The following is a 17362-nucleotide window of genomic DNA, read 5'->3' on the forward strand; positions in this document are numbered from 1 at the left end:
TGTAGCGTAAATGAGGGGACGACTCCTTGGAACTTTCGGGTTCCTTCAACTTGATTTTGTCCCATGAACGGTTGTGGTTGTTGGGGAAAAAAATCGATGGCCGCATGGCTACCGTGCGGGACTGGCGTTTGTCCCGTGGAGCGTGAGCTGACGATGTTAATGATTTAGTTTCAATTTAAAATTCGATCGCAAGCTAATCAAACTTCCTTTCTCGACCGGCGCACATCACTCATCGCTATCACGTCTCGGTTGGTGCTGCCACCCGCAACGGCTTCGTTTCCGTTGCATCATTTCACGTTGGTTTTAGCTTTACCTTTTTTTTGCTGCCTTTTTCACTTCTTCCTCTCGAGCACGAGCACGATGGCGGCAAGTGGCCGGTTTTTCCACAGCACTAAACTTTCCCTTTTTTTTCACCACCTTTCGATTGAGCGTCAGCTGGGATCGCGAAGGGGCGCGAATGCAATATTCAGCGATTTTTGCTTTATTTAAGCGCAATCAATCGCTCGCTTTGACGCTCTATCCCATCCTCCCCGGGGCTTTTCCACCCCGGGAATGGGTTCATCATCCCCGGGTGAAGGTGGAACTGCAAAATTAAACCCACCGCGCGCAACCGAACCCACGTGGAGCGAATTATGAATGTTTGTCTTCTTCCTCCACCGCACGGAAGCGATGATTGTCTCTCTAGGCGGCGTGTGTGTTTTTTTTTTGTTTAACCACGGCGAGTAATAAGCAGGAATGACTGTTGGAAAGGTTGCCGGGGGTTTGGCGTTTGAGCCGGATGGCTTAAATATTCATGAATGTCGTCGTCGTCGTCATTTTTCGGGGCGACGCACGAGGGAGAGAAAATTCGGGTCAATGTACGGGGCCTACAGCGCCTACAGCGGTTAGTCGCTTTTCCTACGCTTCCGTGAGTGGAGCGAGTTTTCCTTCCTTGGCTATAGTAACGCGCTTGGCGTTTCGGGAGCTTTCCTTCGTACGCGAAACGTAACACGCCGGCAACCCGCGTTCGGTGGAAAAGGCCTTCCTTTGGCGATGGGGAAGCGGGACCGAAGAAAACCCGCTTTTATTTCCTCTAGCTTTTAGTAACACGTTTGTTTTCAATCGTTTCTCGGGCTTTCTTTTCACCGACGGGCGCGTTTACGGTTTTATGGGCGGTGTTTTTAATCATTTGCCCATTCGCTTCCATTTCAGCTTCAAGGAAAAACGAACCGAGTTGCATTCGCCGAATCGTTGTGGTTTATCGGCGCATTCTCGTCTGATACAGTTTGACCGTTTGGTGGCAGAGTGCAATCATTGTGATATTAAATTAATTTTTAACTTATTTATTACGGAACCAACCGAAAAGTGAGTGCAAGTGAAGGTGTGCGCGTAATATAAAATCGAACCCAGCACCCAGCAGCTGATCGTGTCAGTGAAATTCGTCAGTGAAACATATATAAAAAGGTGATTTCGTGCTTGACTCAAAACATTCCCCAGCAACCATGGAGTTTCGCTTCAACTTACATCCCCTGTTCCGGTCGCGGATCGTCCGGATAAATAATTCCCTGCTACCGACCGGCTTCGTTGCACAATCGCGCCGTGTAGCACTGTAAGTATTGGCGTTTCCCACGTTTTCCGAAACTTTCCAGACATTTTAGGTATTTGGCATACTTCCCGTTTTTTTCGGCAAATAATTGTTAATTTATTTAGTTTTTTCTGAGCTCCCCTTTTTGTCTACTTATTAGAGGGCACCAGCTATTAGTGGACCGGAATGCGAAAGCTTGATACCGATTCGTGGGAGTAGAAACCGACGCCGTCGATGTTTCCTTTTTATCCCCGGGTAATCCATTCACGATCCCACCCACCTTCTAGCGCCACTCAATGGCCGACAATTGGTATGCGAGGGTTTTGTTTGTTTCAATGGCATATTTACTGTTTTTTTCCGATTCGTATTCCTCTGTGGGCTGGTTGCAGAAATTGGTCAAATTATGAGCCATTAGGGTCGGACGTTCCCGTTTCCAATTTCGTTTTTTGTCGAAATTTATTGCTCTATTGTTGCCCTATCTCGAGCTGCCCCCGGTGATTGTATGTTCTATCGCAAAAAAGGGCACGAGAAAAATGGCTACGAAATAATACCGTTCTCTTCGCAACACACACACAGCTGTGTTGCCGATGAAATTCAAGCAAAATTTCAACTCACTCAGTTGGAAAACTTTAAAGGCCGTGGGTGGAATATCTCTTTCCTCATTCCCCTATGATATGGTCAAAGTTAATTAAATGCCAAACTGATGCCACGTACGATCCCCATTCCCGTTTTTGGGGCTGTGCTTAAAACAGCCTGCCGTCCGTTTGCTAATGGACCCGGCGTAGCAAATTTAACGCATGTTAGCTCGCCTTTTCGGGTGACCCAACTCCCACCCCACAATTAGCGGCCATCATTAATCAAAGCTAGCGGGCTCGTCCGCCATCGCGCCAGCGGTTGATAGGAAGTGGCAAACCTCCAACCGGGACGCATTAGCATGCGATTGGCGATTCCACGCGTGCAGCAGTAGATCGCGATCGTCGATTGCAGGTGTACGAATATTTGACCGCACCCCCGAAACGTGCGGAATGATTTATGGCCACCGGAAGTGAGCGCTTGCGGATGGTGTTACTGTTCCAAACTACCCCCTGTTGTGGTATGGTGCCGAAAGGCGATCAAAATTCGATTATTACCCAGTTTTTCCTCAGGATTTGGCACGTCAGTGAATCGCGTTTGCTCTAATGCCATCCTCCTGCTGTTTTCTTGATTTCTTCACAGAGATGCCACCGCACAGATATCGGAGATTATCAACACGGTTGGGTCACTGTCGGCCCAAGCCCAAGGACTCTCGGTTCCAGTCACGACGGCCCAAAAGCTGCGCAACTCGGACCACCACATCTACTTGATGTTCGAATCGGATGACAAAAAGTATGTCCTTCCAGAGCTTTTTACGGCTCTTCAAGCAGCTAATTTTCCTCCTCGTTCTATCCGTTTGTTTTTCCAGTGGACTCGTCGTGGGCATCCTGAAGGTGGGTCGCAAGTCTCTGTACGTGTTTGACCCGTCCGGTGAGACGGTAAACGTGACGGCACCGTGCGTGCTCGACTTTTACGTGCACGAATCGCGCCAACGCGGCGGACTTGGCCGCGAGCTGTTCGAGCACATGCTGCAGGAGGAAAACATCCACCCGGACGAGTTGGCCATCGACCGGCCGTCCGAGAAGCTGCTCGGGTTCCTGCAGAAACACTACGGTACGGGTGGTTCTTCTGCACATGCCGGGCGGGTTTCGTTCGCATGTTTCTGATTTATTATTCGACCTCCGCGCCAGCCTAACACGACGGGTCTGTGACGGTGATGGAGCGAACGTTAAATCACGCGAACCCCGTGCACTGCACTGCGCTACACGTGGCGCACGCGAAAAGAAAAACCACTGCGAAAACGAATAAATATCCCACCGTAAATATCCCGCGACCTGTGGGAGAAGTTTCTGGGGTCGTGTCGCAAACCTTCTCCTTGCAAAAAGAAGGAGAAAAAAATCGCCTCACCTCAGGATAACGATCGTAAGCCTAGTGCTGGCGGAAGGAAGACGGAAACATGCGAGCAAATTGATCCCCGGAATTTAGCGTGATGTGCTTAGAAGGGTACCGATTGTAATCATGCTTTTCGTTTGCATTCGTTTTTTTTTCCTCCGGGCACCAATTTGCAGGACTTTCGAAGAAGATCCCACAGATGAACAACTTCGTCGTGTATGAGGGTTTCTTCGCCAGCAAGGCCCAAAACTCGACCGACATCGATGGTCGCCGCATGCACATCACTGCTAGGTGAGTCTTTCGTCCTCGTCAGAAAAAGGACATCCTTTCGTAACGCAGCAAGAAGACATTCCTAACCGACCGACCCATTGGTAGAGGTGATCGTCCGTCTAACATCAAGCCCACTAAGTGTTAACTAATTGCCTCTCTCTCTCTCTCTTTTTAAACTCGCTTTATCCCTTGTCCCTAACCACTTCGATAATCACACAAACACGTGCGTGCACTTTCTCACACTCCACTGATCCACTGAACCGGGGGACGGATTTGGGGCCTCCGTAGTCCTAACACGAACCTGTTCGGGCCGACGTTCACGACAACGAGCGCTGAGGAGCGGCGCAGGTCCACCTCGCAGACCCGGGCCAGTGCCGGTCCGATGCCGACCATCGCCCAACCACCCGTCGGTCGGTACGCGGCCAAGCGACCAACCTGCAGCATGGCACAGGTAAACCATCTGTTCAGGACATCCTTAACCCGTCATTTCTTTTTGCTTCTTTACTCAGTGACACTAATCCATGCAGGTGGGGCTTTTGGGTGTGGGAAGATGCAAATCATGCAATCCGTTTTCCCAGGGAAACTTTACCTTTGACTCCCGTAAGGGCTGGTATTCTTGTCTCGCACGCCTTTGTTGATGTTGTGAGCCGCGAAATAACCCGGTTGCAACGCGTGTAATAGCTGGGTGGTGCCATTACTGTCATAGTTTTATCCTCCCCTTCTGGGGGTGATGAAAAAAGAAAGAACCTGGTAACCGTTCGTGCGCACGCTACACGCCTTCCCAAGCAGGTATTGGGGTGGGTTAATTTAAATAAATTATTTGCAAAACTTCCACGCCACGGAAATAGTTTTACAAAAGTCTCGCTTTCCACGAGACCGGTGACGTTTTACTGTGTTTGACCTCGTTTTTTTCTTTGTGTTGGATTCAAAATCCATCCCTCCCCCCGAGTTGGTGTTAAAAAGTTTACTTAGGGGTTTCCGCTTTGTGGAATTTCACCCTGTTTTAATACCGCAAACGCAAGGCCTCGGTTTCGTAAACGCAAACCCCGTAATCTCTTCATCGCGATGCACCGGGTAAGGCGCGAAATCGATTACACCGATGGCCTTCCGACGGGGGGATATCCGCGTTGTTCCGTTTCAATTAAATTCCGCCCACGAGCGAATCCCCCCTGAAAGGAACCGCGATTTAACGTGCATCCGATTAGCTTCCGGCAGCACGAGAAACGAGCGTTAATCGCGTCCTGGAAACCGAGAAATCTTCCTTAGAAAAGTTACTTGGACGCTAGCGAGTGAAGGCGTGAATAAATCAGGAAAAACGGAAGGAAAGTCCGATAGCATTGGGGCTTCGAGGATGCAACACACCCGGTACACACGGTACGATGCGATGAGTTTGAAGGTGGGAAACATTACACCACGCTCGGACGCTTAATGAACACGTACGGTGTGGTGTGTACGGTTGTTTCGCGAGGTCCGCCTTGTTTGACTGCTCCATTGGCCGGCTCTCCAAATGGTTTCGGTTTGGTGCACTTTTCCTTTTCGAGACCAATTTTCCGAACCGATAAACCACCACCTTACACGAAGCTGCCACGGCGGCGGTCCTCATTTGGGTGGGAGAAAAGTGCCACTGATCATGCAATCGGCCAGTTGGTCATTTTACAATGGCCATTTTAAAGTGGATGGCCTGTTTTCTGTGGCTTTTTTTCGTGAAGTTGAGGACGTACCTAGTTTCGCCAATGCCGACACGCAAAGCTCTGGACATTGAAAAAGGGAACGAATGTGCAATGGGGATGTTTCGAAGCGTTCTCTAAGCACGATGATTCTGCTGAATGTGGGCCACTTTCACTTGTGCCACACGGTATCCAGGTCGCGATGGTGAATGTGAGGCGAATCCTGTTCTTTTCCTCACTCGTTCTCGATTGCAATGTCACGTTGGCGTGCTCTGGGGTAGGCTAGTATGCAAGGACTAGTGAGTGAGTGTAAAATGGTTGACTGAATTAATAACCCTACATGCAAACGCTTTTACACAGCTATTCGAACGAGCCGTGGAAATGGGGATTATCATTTCGCTTCGAAGGATTGATTCCTTCCTTAATACCGATTCTAATGAACCATTAGGCGCCTCCATGGGGCTTGCAACTCTGTTTCTGTGTTCTTTTATCACAGCTATTCCGCGTTTTCTTCAGCTTAATAATGTCGTTCCTTTTATCTTGCAGATAATTCACAACAGCCCCACGACAGTATCGACGGAACCGAACAGGTAACCAGAAGCTTCCCCTGTCTATCTTTCCATTCACTCTACGTGATTAACGTGTTCGTAGCCTTAGAAGATAGCCATTTTGAGGCTTAGTTCGTGGCAACAGGACGCCGCCTGAGTCTGCTTCATACGCTGTTTGTTTAATTTATTACGCTTCGTGTCATGTCATCCTTTATTTGACCTTATGTTACGTTCGACACTTTCGTTTTGCTTCCTTTATTTGCAGGAATTTTACGTAGAGCGATGTACGTACCTGTGGTATTATTTCGGTGGTTCTACAAATCATGAAAGTCGCTAGTTATAGTTAACATCCATCCCCCACCATCCCATCTTATTTCGCTCACTCATCCCAAGAGTGGGATCTTTGTTCGTGTATTTAAAATTTGTCGTCGGAAATCCATCGATCGGAAAAATTGGAAACCATTGGCTGTTGGAGAACGGGATTAGACGCGTAAAACATTGTTTAAGAAACTCTCCTTTAAGGACCCTCGAATGCCCAGCCAGTGCTTGCCAGCTCACCACCCACCTGAGCCACTCTCGAAAGGGCCCATTTCCGCTTTGAGTTATTTATTAAAACTACCCTTCCCGCCACTCGAAAGCATGTGCAATGTGTACATTACATGAAGTTTGTTCCGTTCGGTCTGAACCGGGGTTGTTTGTTAAGTTTGGTTTATGAGCGTTTTTTCATAATCCCGCACACGCCCTTTCTCGCCCTCTGTTTTTATTACGTTTATAGTTTAAATTGGCAAAAGGCATTCGATAAGAGATGCACACACACACACACAAAATAAAGTAAAAATCACGCACCGTTCGCGATCGTTTATCTGTGTGTTGTTTCGTTTTTCGTTCCCGAAACGCCGTTTCTCGATCACGGTCTCCATTTCGCTCCATTTTCCTCGTACTGGTGTAGTGCATGCGTTTCCGTAGATCACCGGGTGTTTCTTTTGTTTTCCCTTCAATTTGTTCAGTTTTCGCTTAGCAGCTTTTGCATGCATTTCGCCCACACAATTCCCCCCCACCCAGCCGTACAAAAGCCGTAGAGTGTTGAGCGCAAAACAACGGTGTTCCTTTTTCGCTTTTCCCCCCCGATTTTCCCGCGGGTGCGTCTGTTTGCAGCACTAACGCCACTAACACGAGCGCTAACGGGCACGCAGCTAATGGCAACAGCAGCAGCGAGCACGACCACGACGACAACGACGACGACGACCAGCACCGGTACGAGGCGGATTCGATCGATGGCCACGGAGACGGTGGTGCTGACGACGATGGCCACCGATTGGCCGATGAGCTAGGACGTGTCGATCTGCACGGACCCCCCGTACCGGGTGACGAAACCGCACATGCACACGCACACGAGGTGACATTTGCGGATGAACCTGACACGCTGGCGTACGAAGACATGCCCGAGCCCGGTCCCGACCCGGATCCGTACGATTTCCATCCGCACCATCTCGAGCTGGAGGCGGAAGACGCGCAGTCCTTATCGCCTCAATCCGTCAGCCAGCAGGCCACACCCGAGCACCCGATGGGTGGCGGCATCCCTGGCCGGAAGCCGGTGCGGTTCAGCAAGCAGCATACCGGTCTGAAGAACGTCTCGTTTGGTGTTGGGGCGGCCGTTATGCCGAGCGGCAAGATGGAGTTCGATCAGGAGGAAAACGAGGGCTTCGGTTCGGTGAAGATCAATCGACCGATCGGCAAGGCGGGTGGTGGAGGATCGCGCGGAGATGACACCGAGTCGGTGCACTCGAATGGCAGCCAACCCGGTGCGGCCGGTGGTCACTTCGATCTTAAGTTTTACCACAACAAACTGTGGTAAAATGTGTGAACGGACGAGCGAGCGTAGTTAGCGGAGCGAAAGAAAGAAAGGCAAAAAGAGGGCCGGTGTGTGAGATCTATCTGGAGAAGATCATGCAGTAGTACTTCCCCGCGTTGAACCGTGTGTTAAACCGTACCGTAATGTTGTTGAGTTTGTACACGTTCGTTTTGTTTGTTTGTTGGTTGATTTTTAGTTGTGTGTTGCTCCCGGAGCGCACACACACACACATACACGCGTGTGGTTGGTTGAGAGCTTCCGTTTCCGGTATCGTTTGCTCACCCTTTCGAGGTGTTTGTTAATCGGAACAACGTCCCCCACCCGTTGTTTAGGTTTTACGCGCTTGGTTTCGTTTGGTTTTCTATTGTTTACGTTTGTCTGACTCCCCCCACGGTGGGCTGGATTGTTCTTCGTTGCAGCAATGTACAGCAGGACTTCTTGAAGGATTACATTTTACACTGAGGTGAAAAGGAGAAAGCACGAAAGGCCCCCGCACATATGAACACCATCTTGAGCGAAGGGTGAAAGCCCTCGAACCTGAAATCATACACATCTATTAGCTTGTAAGCGCACCGAGAGGATACCGAAGAAGGATAAGAACTGAAGAGAGAACGAGGGAGAGTGGAAAAGTTCCGTAGCAAGGTGAAAATAAAGGAGTTACCCGCAGAGAGAGAAAGAAAGCGCGCAACTTCCGCTCGCAAAGCGGAAAAGGATATGATCACGCGTGATCACCTGATCGCGATCGTTTCAATGGTACAACACAAATCTTAACCAAAGCAGCAAACCAGTAGCGTCTACGTGCGATCGGGAACAATATTTAATCCTTTTCGTTTAGGGCGTAATAGTGTAACAACATTAGGCAAACTCTCGCTAGCGAAAAATCCCCAAATCATCCCGCGATCGAATGTGTAGAGACAACCCGCGACTAAACCGTGTACTAGAACGCTAACGCCATATATTCTGCCAGTCTCTGTAGAGCCCCGCTTTGTCCTCGGTTTGATTTTTTGTCGTAACCTTCGGAATCTAAACCATGAATGGGCGTTTTGTGACGAAATAAACGAACAAAAAATTTAAACCCCCCCAAAAACCAGCTCATTGATGACGTCGTCCCGATCTTCTTCTGTTTTTTTTGTCCATCGTTTTATTCTCGTCGTACAAAAATAAAGGTAAACATTCTTATTCCTAGCTGCGTTCGCAAAGGCGCGTGTGTTTGGCGAAAGGAAGAACGCGAACAAAACCAAATATGGATCACGAGTGTATCAAAAGATTGTAAAATTGTTAGAAAATTACCTTAAAGAAACAATTTGTTCGCATGCATTAGATAAAGGCGTTAAAAGCAACGTCGCATTGTCGGGCAAAATGGGATTTTCTTCTCCCATTTCAGGGGGCCCTTCACACTACTTCACAAGTAGATCCAAGCACAAACGGCTCTGCTCCTCTCAGTCGTCCTTTGATCACATCCTTTACCCCTCCCTAAAGTTATGCGATGATGCCAAATTTCTTTGTGCCGGGTACTCGCTATCAATTATCCTAATACATATATGTATATATGAATATCATGCTCTTTGTTTACCGTGTAACGTGTTACTAGAATATTATCGTTTTTTTTGTTCAATTAACGCTCATAAAAGAAGCAACAAGATAAATGTGCTCCTGGATGTAAATGCTCTTAGTTTCATGCTGTGCTGTAAAATACTTTCGTTCGTTCGCTCCGCTGGCAGGCGTTATATTAATATGCGCTGCCACCGTGAGCTACTTTCCAGTTCGTTTTCCTACTAAGCGGGTTGTTTTGCTACACCCCTTTTTCTAGCGTTCATTTCCGCTTCCGAAATCACAGTCGGCTGGTATGTGCATCGTTTCAACAAGAATGCTCCTGCTGGGGTTTGTTTGTTTTAATTTCTTTTGTAAAAGCGTTGAATGTTTTTTGTTGCTTTTTACTCCCCCCGGTTAACCCGCATCAGAAACCGGGCAAGGGAAGAATGCATAAGGCATACGATGAAAAATAAGACTTAAAATGTTAGGAAAATCAAAAACATGTCCACCATTGCCATTTTGCAGGCTTGGCTGTCGCGCTTACGATGTAGAAAACGGATAAGGCAGAGCGTTTTGCATTAATTGCACTTAACTATACGATTCGATTAGGTGTTTTGCGCCGTGTCCCACAGTTCTTAACATACGCTTCCGGCGATCGTTCGCCAACTTCAGTCAACCGTTTGCATTCCTTTCTTCCCTTTTTATCTTTGGAACAAAACGTTAGTGCAAGGACGTAAACGGCGGATGAACGCCCTATTAGTCCCAAAATCAATGAAAACGCGGAAGACACATTCTCAGCAGAAGACGCAATCGTTCCCCCCATTAGGCTATGTGTGTAAGTGGAAGCTTTTGAGCATTCCCAATGGTTCGATGTGACCACCCCGATGTTAGTCGGTTCCTTCTAGGATGTTTGATCCTTCAACCGGGACTGTGCCCGCGTTAGCTCCGAATCTGCGCGCACCCGATTAAAGGCATCCGTTTTAACGAAATCCACCGTCGTGTACGGAGTGCGGCTAGTTTGTACGGCCTGTTTCGTGCTACCACCCGATTCTCCATCCCGGTGGTGATGGTGCCGTGACGAACCGGCAACGTTACCATCGTGCGACAACGACCCACTGGCCACCGCGTGGTGCTGATGGTGATGATTCGTAGAGTTACTTCCACCACTGACACCACCGATGCTGCTCGGTCCCGAATGGACCGGTACGTTTTGCTGGTTCGACTTCTGCGGACTGTTCGAGTGATCCAGATCGAGATACTGAAGCCGATCCTCACTCTTACCCGGTGCCCGTGGCGACACAACCGATAGCTGAGCGGAAGAGAACGTGTGATCGAGATTAATACCAACGAAAGGACGATCGTGTAGAGCTACTAAAACTACGACGGTATCTACCAATGAAATATTCGCGTCCTGCGTGTTGCCGTACGTGCTCTCGGTCGCCTGGTTCGAGGCGAGGTTCAACGAAACCGGTCCACCCTTCCGACGCAGAGAATTCGTCCCGATCTACAACGAACGTTAAAAAAGCAAACCTCCGTTTTAACTCACGTCCTTACGCTCTCGTGGACGCCACACGTTCGCCATACCTTTGGAGTTGCCGGTTTGCGCGTACGATCAACCGTCGGTGGACTTTTGGCAGACTGCTGACCACCGTTGGCCACTGTAGCAGACCCTGGCGCTCCAGCACCACCCAACGAAACCTGCTGCTTTACGCTGTGCGTGACGGACTCAATAGACTTGGTGATGTCGAAGGACGAACGTGGCTTCAACCCTCGGTTGATGGCCGGTGCCGAGGAATCAGGCTGTTTGAGAGGAACACGCGTATTAGCCTTATCATTCAATGTTCGCCCGTGGTAACGACGCGCCCTACCTGCTCGTTGAAATCGAACCGGAACACGTTGCCCTCCACCTTCGTAGGGGCGGCATTTGTGTAGCAATGTGGACGCGATCGCCCAAGCGTACCACACTGACTACCCGAACCGAACTCACCGATCAGGTTCGGTGTGCTTGACGCAACCAGATCGCAATGGCTCAATGGGGACAACAAATCCCCATCCGGAAGATGCATACTACTTCCCGAAGTGTACGGATGCTGATGCGATCGCGGAATATCGTAGAACTGTTCGATGTGCTACGGAGAGATAGAACACGCGCGAGCATGAAGGGACCGAATCTGTAACCGATCGATCGACAGCAGAGTGATCTTACCGAGCTGGCTTCCTTCGGTCCGATGGCTGGTGAGACGTTCTCCGTGTCGGAGGATATCAGCTCTCTGCTCCTGTGAACAAAACCGTACGAACGTTCGATCAGCGGGTCCTTTCTCCCCCTCCCCCACCGACAAGCGATCTTCTACTCACTTTTCCACACCCTCCAGATTGAGGCTCGTTCGCTTCGGTGGCCGTGGAGGAGCCCCGGGTGCATTTCCACTAACCCCAGCACCGGAAGTGGACGGTTGCTGCGGCTGTTCCACGGCATTCGGGACTTTCGAGAATCGCTGCACGTACGTCCACCCGACGGCATCGTTTTCGATCGAACTATCCGATGGCCGGGCGTTTCGATCGATCGTACCTCCCGCGGACACACCCGTGCCTCCTCCGCGAATGGACACACCTTGCCCTCCTCCGTGTTTAGGACCTGCCGACGAGCCACCCTTTCCATCGCCATTCCCAGGTGAACCCGTCCACTCGTCATCCGTAAACACGCTCTCCGAATCCGATGGACTCGATTTGCCACTACACGGCAGTCCTCCTGCCGTACCAGCTGCCAACCCACCACCGGAACCCCTCGACAGTGCGAGTGCCGAAGGACCTCCGCCGTTGCTACCGGCCGGTGTAAGCGCTCCACCGACATTGCTTCTCTTTGGTGAGTACGGTTGCTCGTTGTTCACGAGATTAAAGCCGATGTTGGTGTGGCTGCGTGGTGTTTCGTAGAACCGTGGATCGAGCGAATTAAGCGGTGTCACCGGACTACCCGAGTAGCACTCACTGATCGGTATGTACGGTCCCGATGAGGTGCTAAGAGCCGGTGACGGTTGTTCCGGACCACTGTCGAATGCGCTCGTCGAAGGGGACCGATCGGAAAGCTTCAGATTTTCTGGGATCTTCTTTCCACCACGCTGCTGCTGCTGCTGCTGCTGCTGCTGGTGCGATTGCTCGATGTTGAGCGATTGTGTGCGCATGTGATGCACCATAGGACCACCAGCTCCCACGGCAGTTCCGTTTGCGGAACCCGAACCACCGGATGGTTCCCCGCTTTTGGACGTTGGTTTGCCACGCAGGGATTGCGATCGCTCGATGATGACGTCGAGGTTTGAGTAGGCTTCCGCGTGCGGAACAGGCAGTTTCGCCTCACATATGATCGTCTCCCGGTTGGTGTAATCCGCCGAACGGAAACCCATCATTTCTTCGTTCTGATACGTGCCGTATGGGTTGTACGCCGAAGGAGTACGCTTTTGCGACTGCTGTTGTTGTTGCTGCTGTTGCTGCAGATCATTCCCACCGGTGGCCACATCACCCGTGGCCATCGAGTGGTTCAAGATGGTCGTTTCCGTTTCATTCGAAACGTCCGTTTCCGTGGCCCCCCCAATCCCAGGTATCGAACGCACCGGAGGTCTCGTCTCCACAACCGTATCCGCCATGTTGATCGCATCGGCCATATTGATCGCACCGATGTTATAATCTACAGCCCGAGAGAAGAAGGAAAAAAAAAGAACCACAAGGAAGCGTGTCAGGGAAAAGCCAACCAGCCAGCCACCCACACAACCTCCGGCAAACGCACACTTACACGGCCGATCGTCCACGGTTTGCGTCTCCTGCAGGCTGCACACCTGACAGATGCAATTCACCCACCCACGCATGTCCTCCTCGGTGTCAGCGGCCAGATAGTAGGTACGGGTTGGGGTCTTCACGTCGAACATGTGCGCGTACTTTTCCTTCTGCCGATCGAGCCGCAAACCGGCGTCCACCTGTTCGCACTGGTCCAGATCGATGATGCCCTTCAGCTTACGGCATTTGCGGTCGGTGTAGTACTCGAGGAAGAACTGACCGGGCAGTTCGCCCTGCTTCAGCGTGAACCAACGCCTTCGCCATCGCTGTTAGAGGGGGACGAGGAGGAGGGGGAGGGGGAGGACGAAGAGGAACGAAAAACCAGTGTGGGAGGATAGAAGATTAGAAGGGCGCGAATTTTTCTCCATACGAACAGCAGGAAAAAGCGAGACGAATAGACTTTCTTCGTTAGGGGGGAGGCACGTATATGTCCTCCCGTCAACCCCCATGGGCCTTTTATGGAAAATGCAACGGAACCTCACTGGGCGCGCGCGTGTGTGTGTGTGTGTGTTTGTGCTGGAGAATCCAACGTGATGACATAATTTCTGCCGCTTTTAGCTTTCAGAAACAACAGGCTCGCTGCTGCTGCTGCTGCTGCTGGTGTGTGCGCGGGAAAAGCGGGGAACGCCTTCATTGGAAATCGATAAACATTCTCACAGTTTGTTGCACAGCCCCACCACACCAGCAGCGTGTTTTTGTGTGAGCAGAATTTTAAATGACTCATCCCGGTTTCGTGGCGAACCACGCCAAAGTTTATTGCACGGACCGCCGCCGACCAACTCAACAAAACCACGGGTGTTTAGCTTCCGGAAACCCAACCCCCTGTTTGCGAGTTGGTAGTGTGTTTTGCTGAGGTTTGGGGTGAAAACAAAAAAAAAACAAAAGCCCCGAAGAACACGTGATCCTCCAACATCCACGCGCCCTCTCCCGTTTAACCGATCTTGTAGCACCCCACAGGAAGTTGTTCTCTCCTCTTGTGCCATCTTTTTGATCGTTCGCGATCATAGACGATCCGGATAGCAAAAAAAAAAAAGAAACACAAATAGAACAACGGAAAAGCACGCTAGAGATGGTGGTCAACCTAGGCGAACGAAGGAGAGCGAGAAAAAAAAAGTTTCGATCGTCATTCTCCTTCGAACCGGATTTGAACCAGTGACCTATGGATTACTATACTCTTTTCGTCGTCGCCGTAGAGCGCAGGTTGTTATCTACCTACTGAAACACAGCACACAACGCTCTCTTCTACAGTCCACCGCTCTACCAACTGAGCTATCGAAGGCACATAGGCGTCACCACGCTACAACGCGTACGTATTCACCGCTAAACGCACTCTCTCTCTCCCTCTCTCACACGCTCTCTCCCCACCCCAACAGCTCCCACTGCTAAACTGCTGGGCAGGGCAAGATTGATACGACGCCGTTAACCGTTGAATGAACCGCGAAAAATGCCTTTCATCAGCAGGGCAGCGCGCACGCAAGTAAGCAAAAATAAAAAGAATTTGAAAAGTGAATGGACTGACGCGACACACACCCCATCGGCTGACCGTTCGCCAGTGGTCGGTGATTAAAACTAAACGGAGACTACTCCACCTTCTCAGTACCGCTTGTCTTCGTGGCTGTTGTCGCGCCAAAAAAAATGTCCCCCCCTTTATTGGTCGCATTTTGTTAATGAGAGGGGGGATGACTATTTTTAGACGACATCTCGCTTCATCTCTCTCCCTTTTTTCGGGTGATCGTCATCGTAGGGGTGGGGTTCGTTTATTTTTTCTCCTTCGATTCGGGGAAGCGGCTGCAACATTCGCAACATAAAACAAACCCAACACACACGACACCCGTATGATGATCGATCCCGCATCAGAAGGCGACTGCAACGGCGGACGCCGGATCTTGTAAACAAATCGGTCAATGAATCGGGCCCGCTTCTCGCACTTGGCAGACCATCACCATCATCATCATCATCATTTAGTGCAGTGAGCACACATTTCAAACCAGGGCGCAATTGAGCGGATCAACGGCAGACGATCGAGAACGCAAGATAAGAGCTGATCGGATGAGGCTAAAGTCGAGAGAGTGTGGCGATTAAATTAGGCCGTCCTGCGATGAAAAGAGGCCACTAATTAAGGCTGACGTTCGCTCGATCCCAAACGAAGCGGACGGAGACGTTAAAATGATGGTTCGATTTGGACACTGCTCGATGAATACACACGCGACTAACTGTTTCGCCACAGGCGTTTTCTCATAGCCCTCCCATTCTCATTAATGTTCGCAACGAGCTGTGATGTTCGGAAAATTAACAAGCGCGATAAAAAAACGGTACAAGGCAACGACAACTTAATATAATGCGCCTTACAGACTCTAGGGTGCTGTCAAAAATTACATAAAAATCAAGCTAATCTAGATTTATGGCCAGAGACGTTGGAAGGCAAACAAAAACACCTCCCAACCTCGGTGGGTAGGGTAACACGCCCAAAGGTCATCGCGGAATTGCGTGCATTTCAAAAAGCGCTGACTTTGCAACGCATCACGTTGCAGATGAGCCCATCTCGAACGAACTCGAACTGTTTATTTGACCATCACCAGCAGAAGCTGGGTGGGAGAATGTTAGCCGTCGGTTCTCTCCTCTCAAAACCCCACCCCCACACCGCCACATCAGCTCTCGTTCGCCTTTCAGCATCATTTAATCTATCATCCCCTGGCCAGTTTCCCATGCCATCATGCTATATCTTTTCGATTCAAGGAGAGAGAGAGAAAGAGAGGGAAGGGCACACTCGCGGCCACACTGCCCGATGAAGCTGGAACCCTTCATGCCTTTATGCTCTCTCCACCACACACGTCCGGTCATGAGCGTCAGTTTCATTGAACGACCCCCGGCACGTTATCGCGTTCCAACCCTCGCGCGTACCAATTGGCGGGACGATAGCATCGGCACAACCATCATCATCATCATCATCATGATCATCGGCGTCTGGATGGGGGCGGCCCATATCATCAACGATACGCATCCCCAGAGATGGCGGCAGTGGTGCTGATATGGCCATAGCCAGCCGCAACAAACGGCATTTTAGAATCGTTTCGAGAACCAACCGAGCAATTCTGAAACCAGGCGGACGAAAGGACGGACAAACCACTTGCTAGATTCTTATTGTGTCTGGAATTATGGCCGAAAGGCGCAAAATGAACATTCGCTGGTATCAGCACATCTTCCCGCATCTTGGGACCAGGTCTTTGTCACACCATCGAGGGCACTAGCGGATTATCGTATGCATGCATGCACCCCACACAGGAGATCGTTAACATTGGATAGCTCCACAAATCCGATCCCGTTGCGTTGGGATTCTGTTACTACGTTCGACTAACGCGTTCCACTCGGTTGGACCCGTGTCCGGGGGAGATGATCGAGAAGATCAAGTCATCTCCGACATGTTTCCACCGATCAACGAGAGGATTTCATCAGAACACAAGCAGGTGCCGTCAAATCCAGCCATAGTAAAATAGCTAGCTAATCTCGTAAGAAACGGGGTGATGATCAAAATTACGTCCGATGCGGAAGAATGGACAGGAACAAACTAGCAGCATCCGGCCAGGAGGGATGACCACCAAATGCGAAATACGCACGATTGCTTAGCTCACACCCAAGGTCTTTTGATCTGCCCTGATCTGATCGGATCTCTCTCTCTCTCTTGCTCTTTCAAACGCACGCACGCACATCCACCTGGGTGGGCCGGTTGTTGATGGTGGTTTCTCTTCCGCCCTCCATCTCCCTTCCGGGCACCCCCTCAGAAACACCCTCAGATCGGGGATGCTGGATGAAAGGCCGAGGCGATCATCTCTCGGAGGTCCGCAAAGATCACAGGGTGAAAAAGCCGCGTGAGAAGCGGGGTGGAAAGCAAACGAGACGATCGTTTCTCGTACTTCGACAACTTCATCCCCCCTTCCTCCTAGTTCTCGCGCATCTGTTGCACACACACACGCGCGCGGTTGCGTTCTTTAATACACGAACATTATGATGGGTATCTAATTAGAAGAGCTGCAGGTCCAACTCGTAACGTAAAGCAGTTGATGGCGATTGGCGGGGAAGAGAAGAGCCAAGAAGAGCGGAACCTCCACCGGGAGTAATGCTGGGTGGAGAATTTCTCCCAAAA

At 50.3% G+C, this 17362-nt stretch overlaps 2 protein-coding genes and 1 non-coding gene across 3 annotated transcripts; 1 reads left to right on the top strand and 2 right to left on the bottom strand.

The window, feature by feature from the left end:
* Positions 1-1481: 1481 nt before the first annotated feature.
* LOC128727757 (alpha-tubulin N-acetyltransferase) lies at positions 1482-8942 on the top strand. The gene is made up of 7 exons (XM_053821695.1): positions 1482-1588; positions 2780-2929; positions 3006-3250; positions 3706-3820; positions 4088-4250; positions 6013-6056; positions 7170-8942. The coding sequence occupies exons 1-7, from the start codon at positions 1482-1484 to the stop codon at positions 7867-7869; spliced, it is 1524 nt and encodes a 507-aa protein (XP_053677670.1). The 3' UTR covers positions 7870-8942.
* Positions 8943-10300: 1358 nt separating this feature from the next.
* LOC128726045 (protein daughter of sevenless) lies at positions 10301-13328 on the bottom strand. The gene is made up of 7 exons (XM_053819828.1): positions 13181-13328; positions 11755-13075; positions 11606-11675; positions 11268-11528; positions 10984-11199; positions 10793-10903; positions 10301-10708 (listed from the first exon to the last, which is right to left on the bottom strand). Exons 1-7 carry the CDS (start codon positions 13311-13313, stop codon positions 10301-10303), a joined length of 2520 nt encoding a protein of 839 aa, XP_053675803.1. The 5' UTR covers positions 13314-13328.
* A 1022-nt stretch (positions 13329-14350) lies between these two features.
* Trnay-gua (transfer RNA tyrosine (anticodon GUA)) lies at positions 14351-14500 on the bottom strand. Its single transcript has 2 exons — positions 14464-14500; positions 14351-14386 (listed from the first exon to the last, which is right to left on the bottom strand). It is a non-coding gene; the product is annotated as a tRNA-Tyr (tRNA).
* Positions 14501-17362: the final 2862 nt, after the last annotated feature.

Source organism: Anopheles nili, chromosome 3 (genome assembly GCF_943737925.1).
Source record: "Anopheles nili chromosome 3, idAnoNiliSN_F5_01, whole genome shotgun sequence".
Classification (NCBI taxonomy): domain Eukaryota; kingdom Metazoa; phylum Arthropoda; class Insecta; order Diptera; family Culicidae; genus Anopheles; species Anopheles nili.

What these genes read in the sequence shown, in the direction of transcription:
- LOC128726045 (XM_053819828.1), bottom strand. Translation starts at nt 13,313, where the DNA reads ATGTTCGACGTGAAGACCCCAACCCGTACCTACTATCTGGCCGCTGAC. An exon ending in AACCGTGGACGATCGGCCGT is followed by an intron (nt 13,076 to 13,180) that starts GTAAGTGTGCGT and finishes CTCGGGCTGTAG; the next exon opens with ATTATAACATCGGTGCGATC. An exon ending in GACCGAAGGAAGCCAGCTCG is followed by an intron (nt 11,529 to 11,605) that starts GTAAGATCACTC and finishes ATCTCTCCGTAG; the next exon opens with CACATCGAACAGTTCTACGA.
- LOC128727757 (XM_053821695.1), top strand. Translation starts at nt 1,482, where the DNA reads ATGGAGTTTCGCTTCAACTTACATCCCCTGTTCCGGTCGCGGATCGTC. An exon ending in CAATCGCGCCGTGTAGCACT is followed by an intron (nt 1,589 to 2,779) that starts GTAAGTATTGGC and finishes ATTTCTTCACAG; the next exon opens with AGATGCCACCGCACAGATAT. An exon ending in CAACCTGCAGCATGGCACAG is followed by an intron (nt 4,251 to 6,012) that starts GTAAACCATCTG and finishes TTTATCTTGCAG; the next exon opens with ATAATTCACAACAGCCCCAC.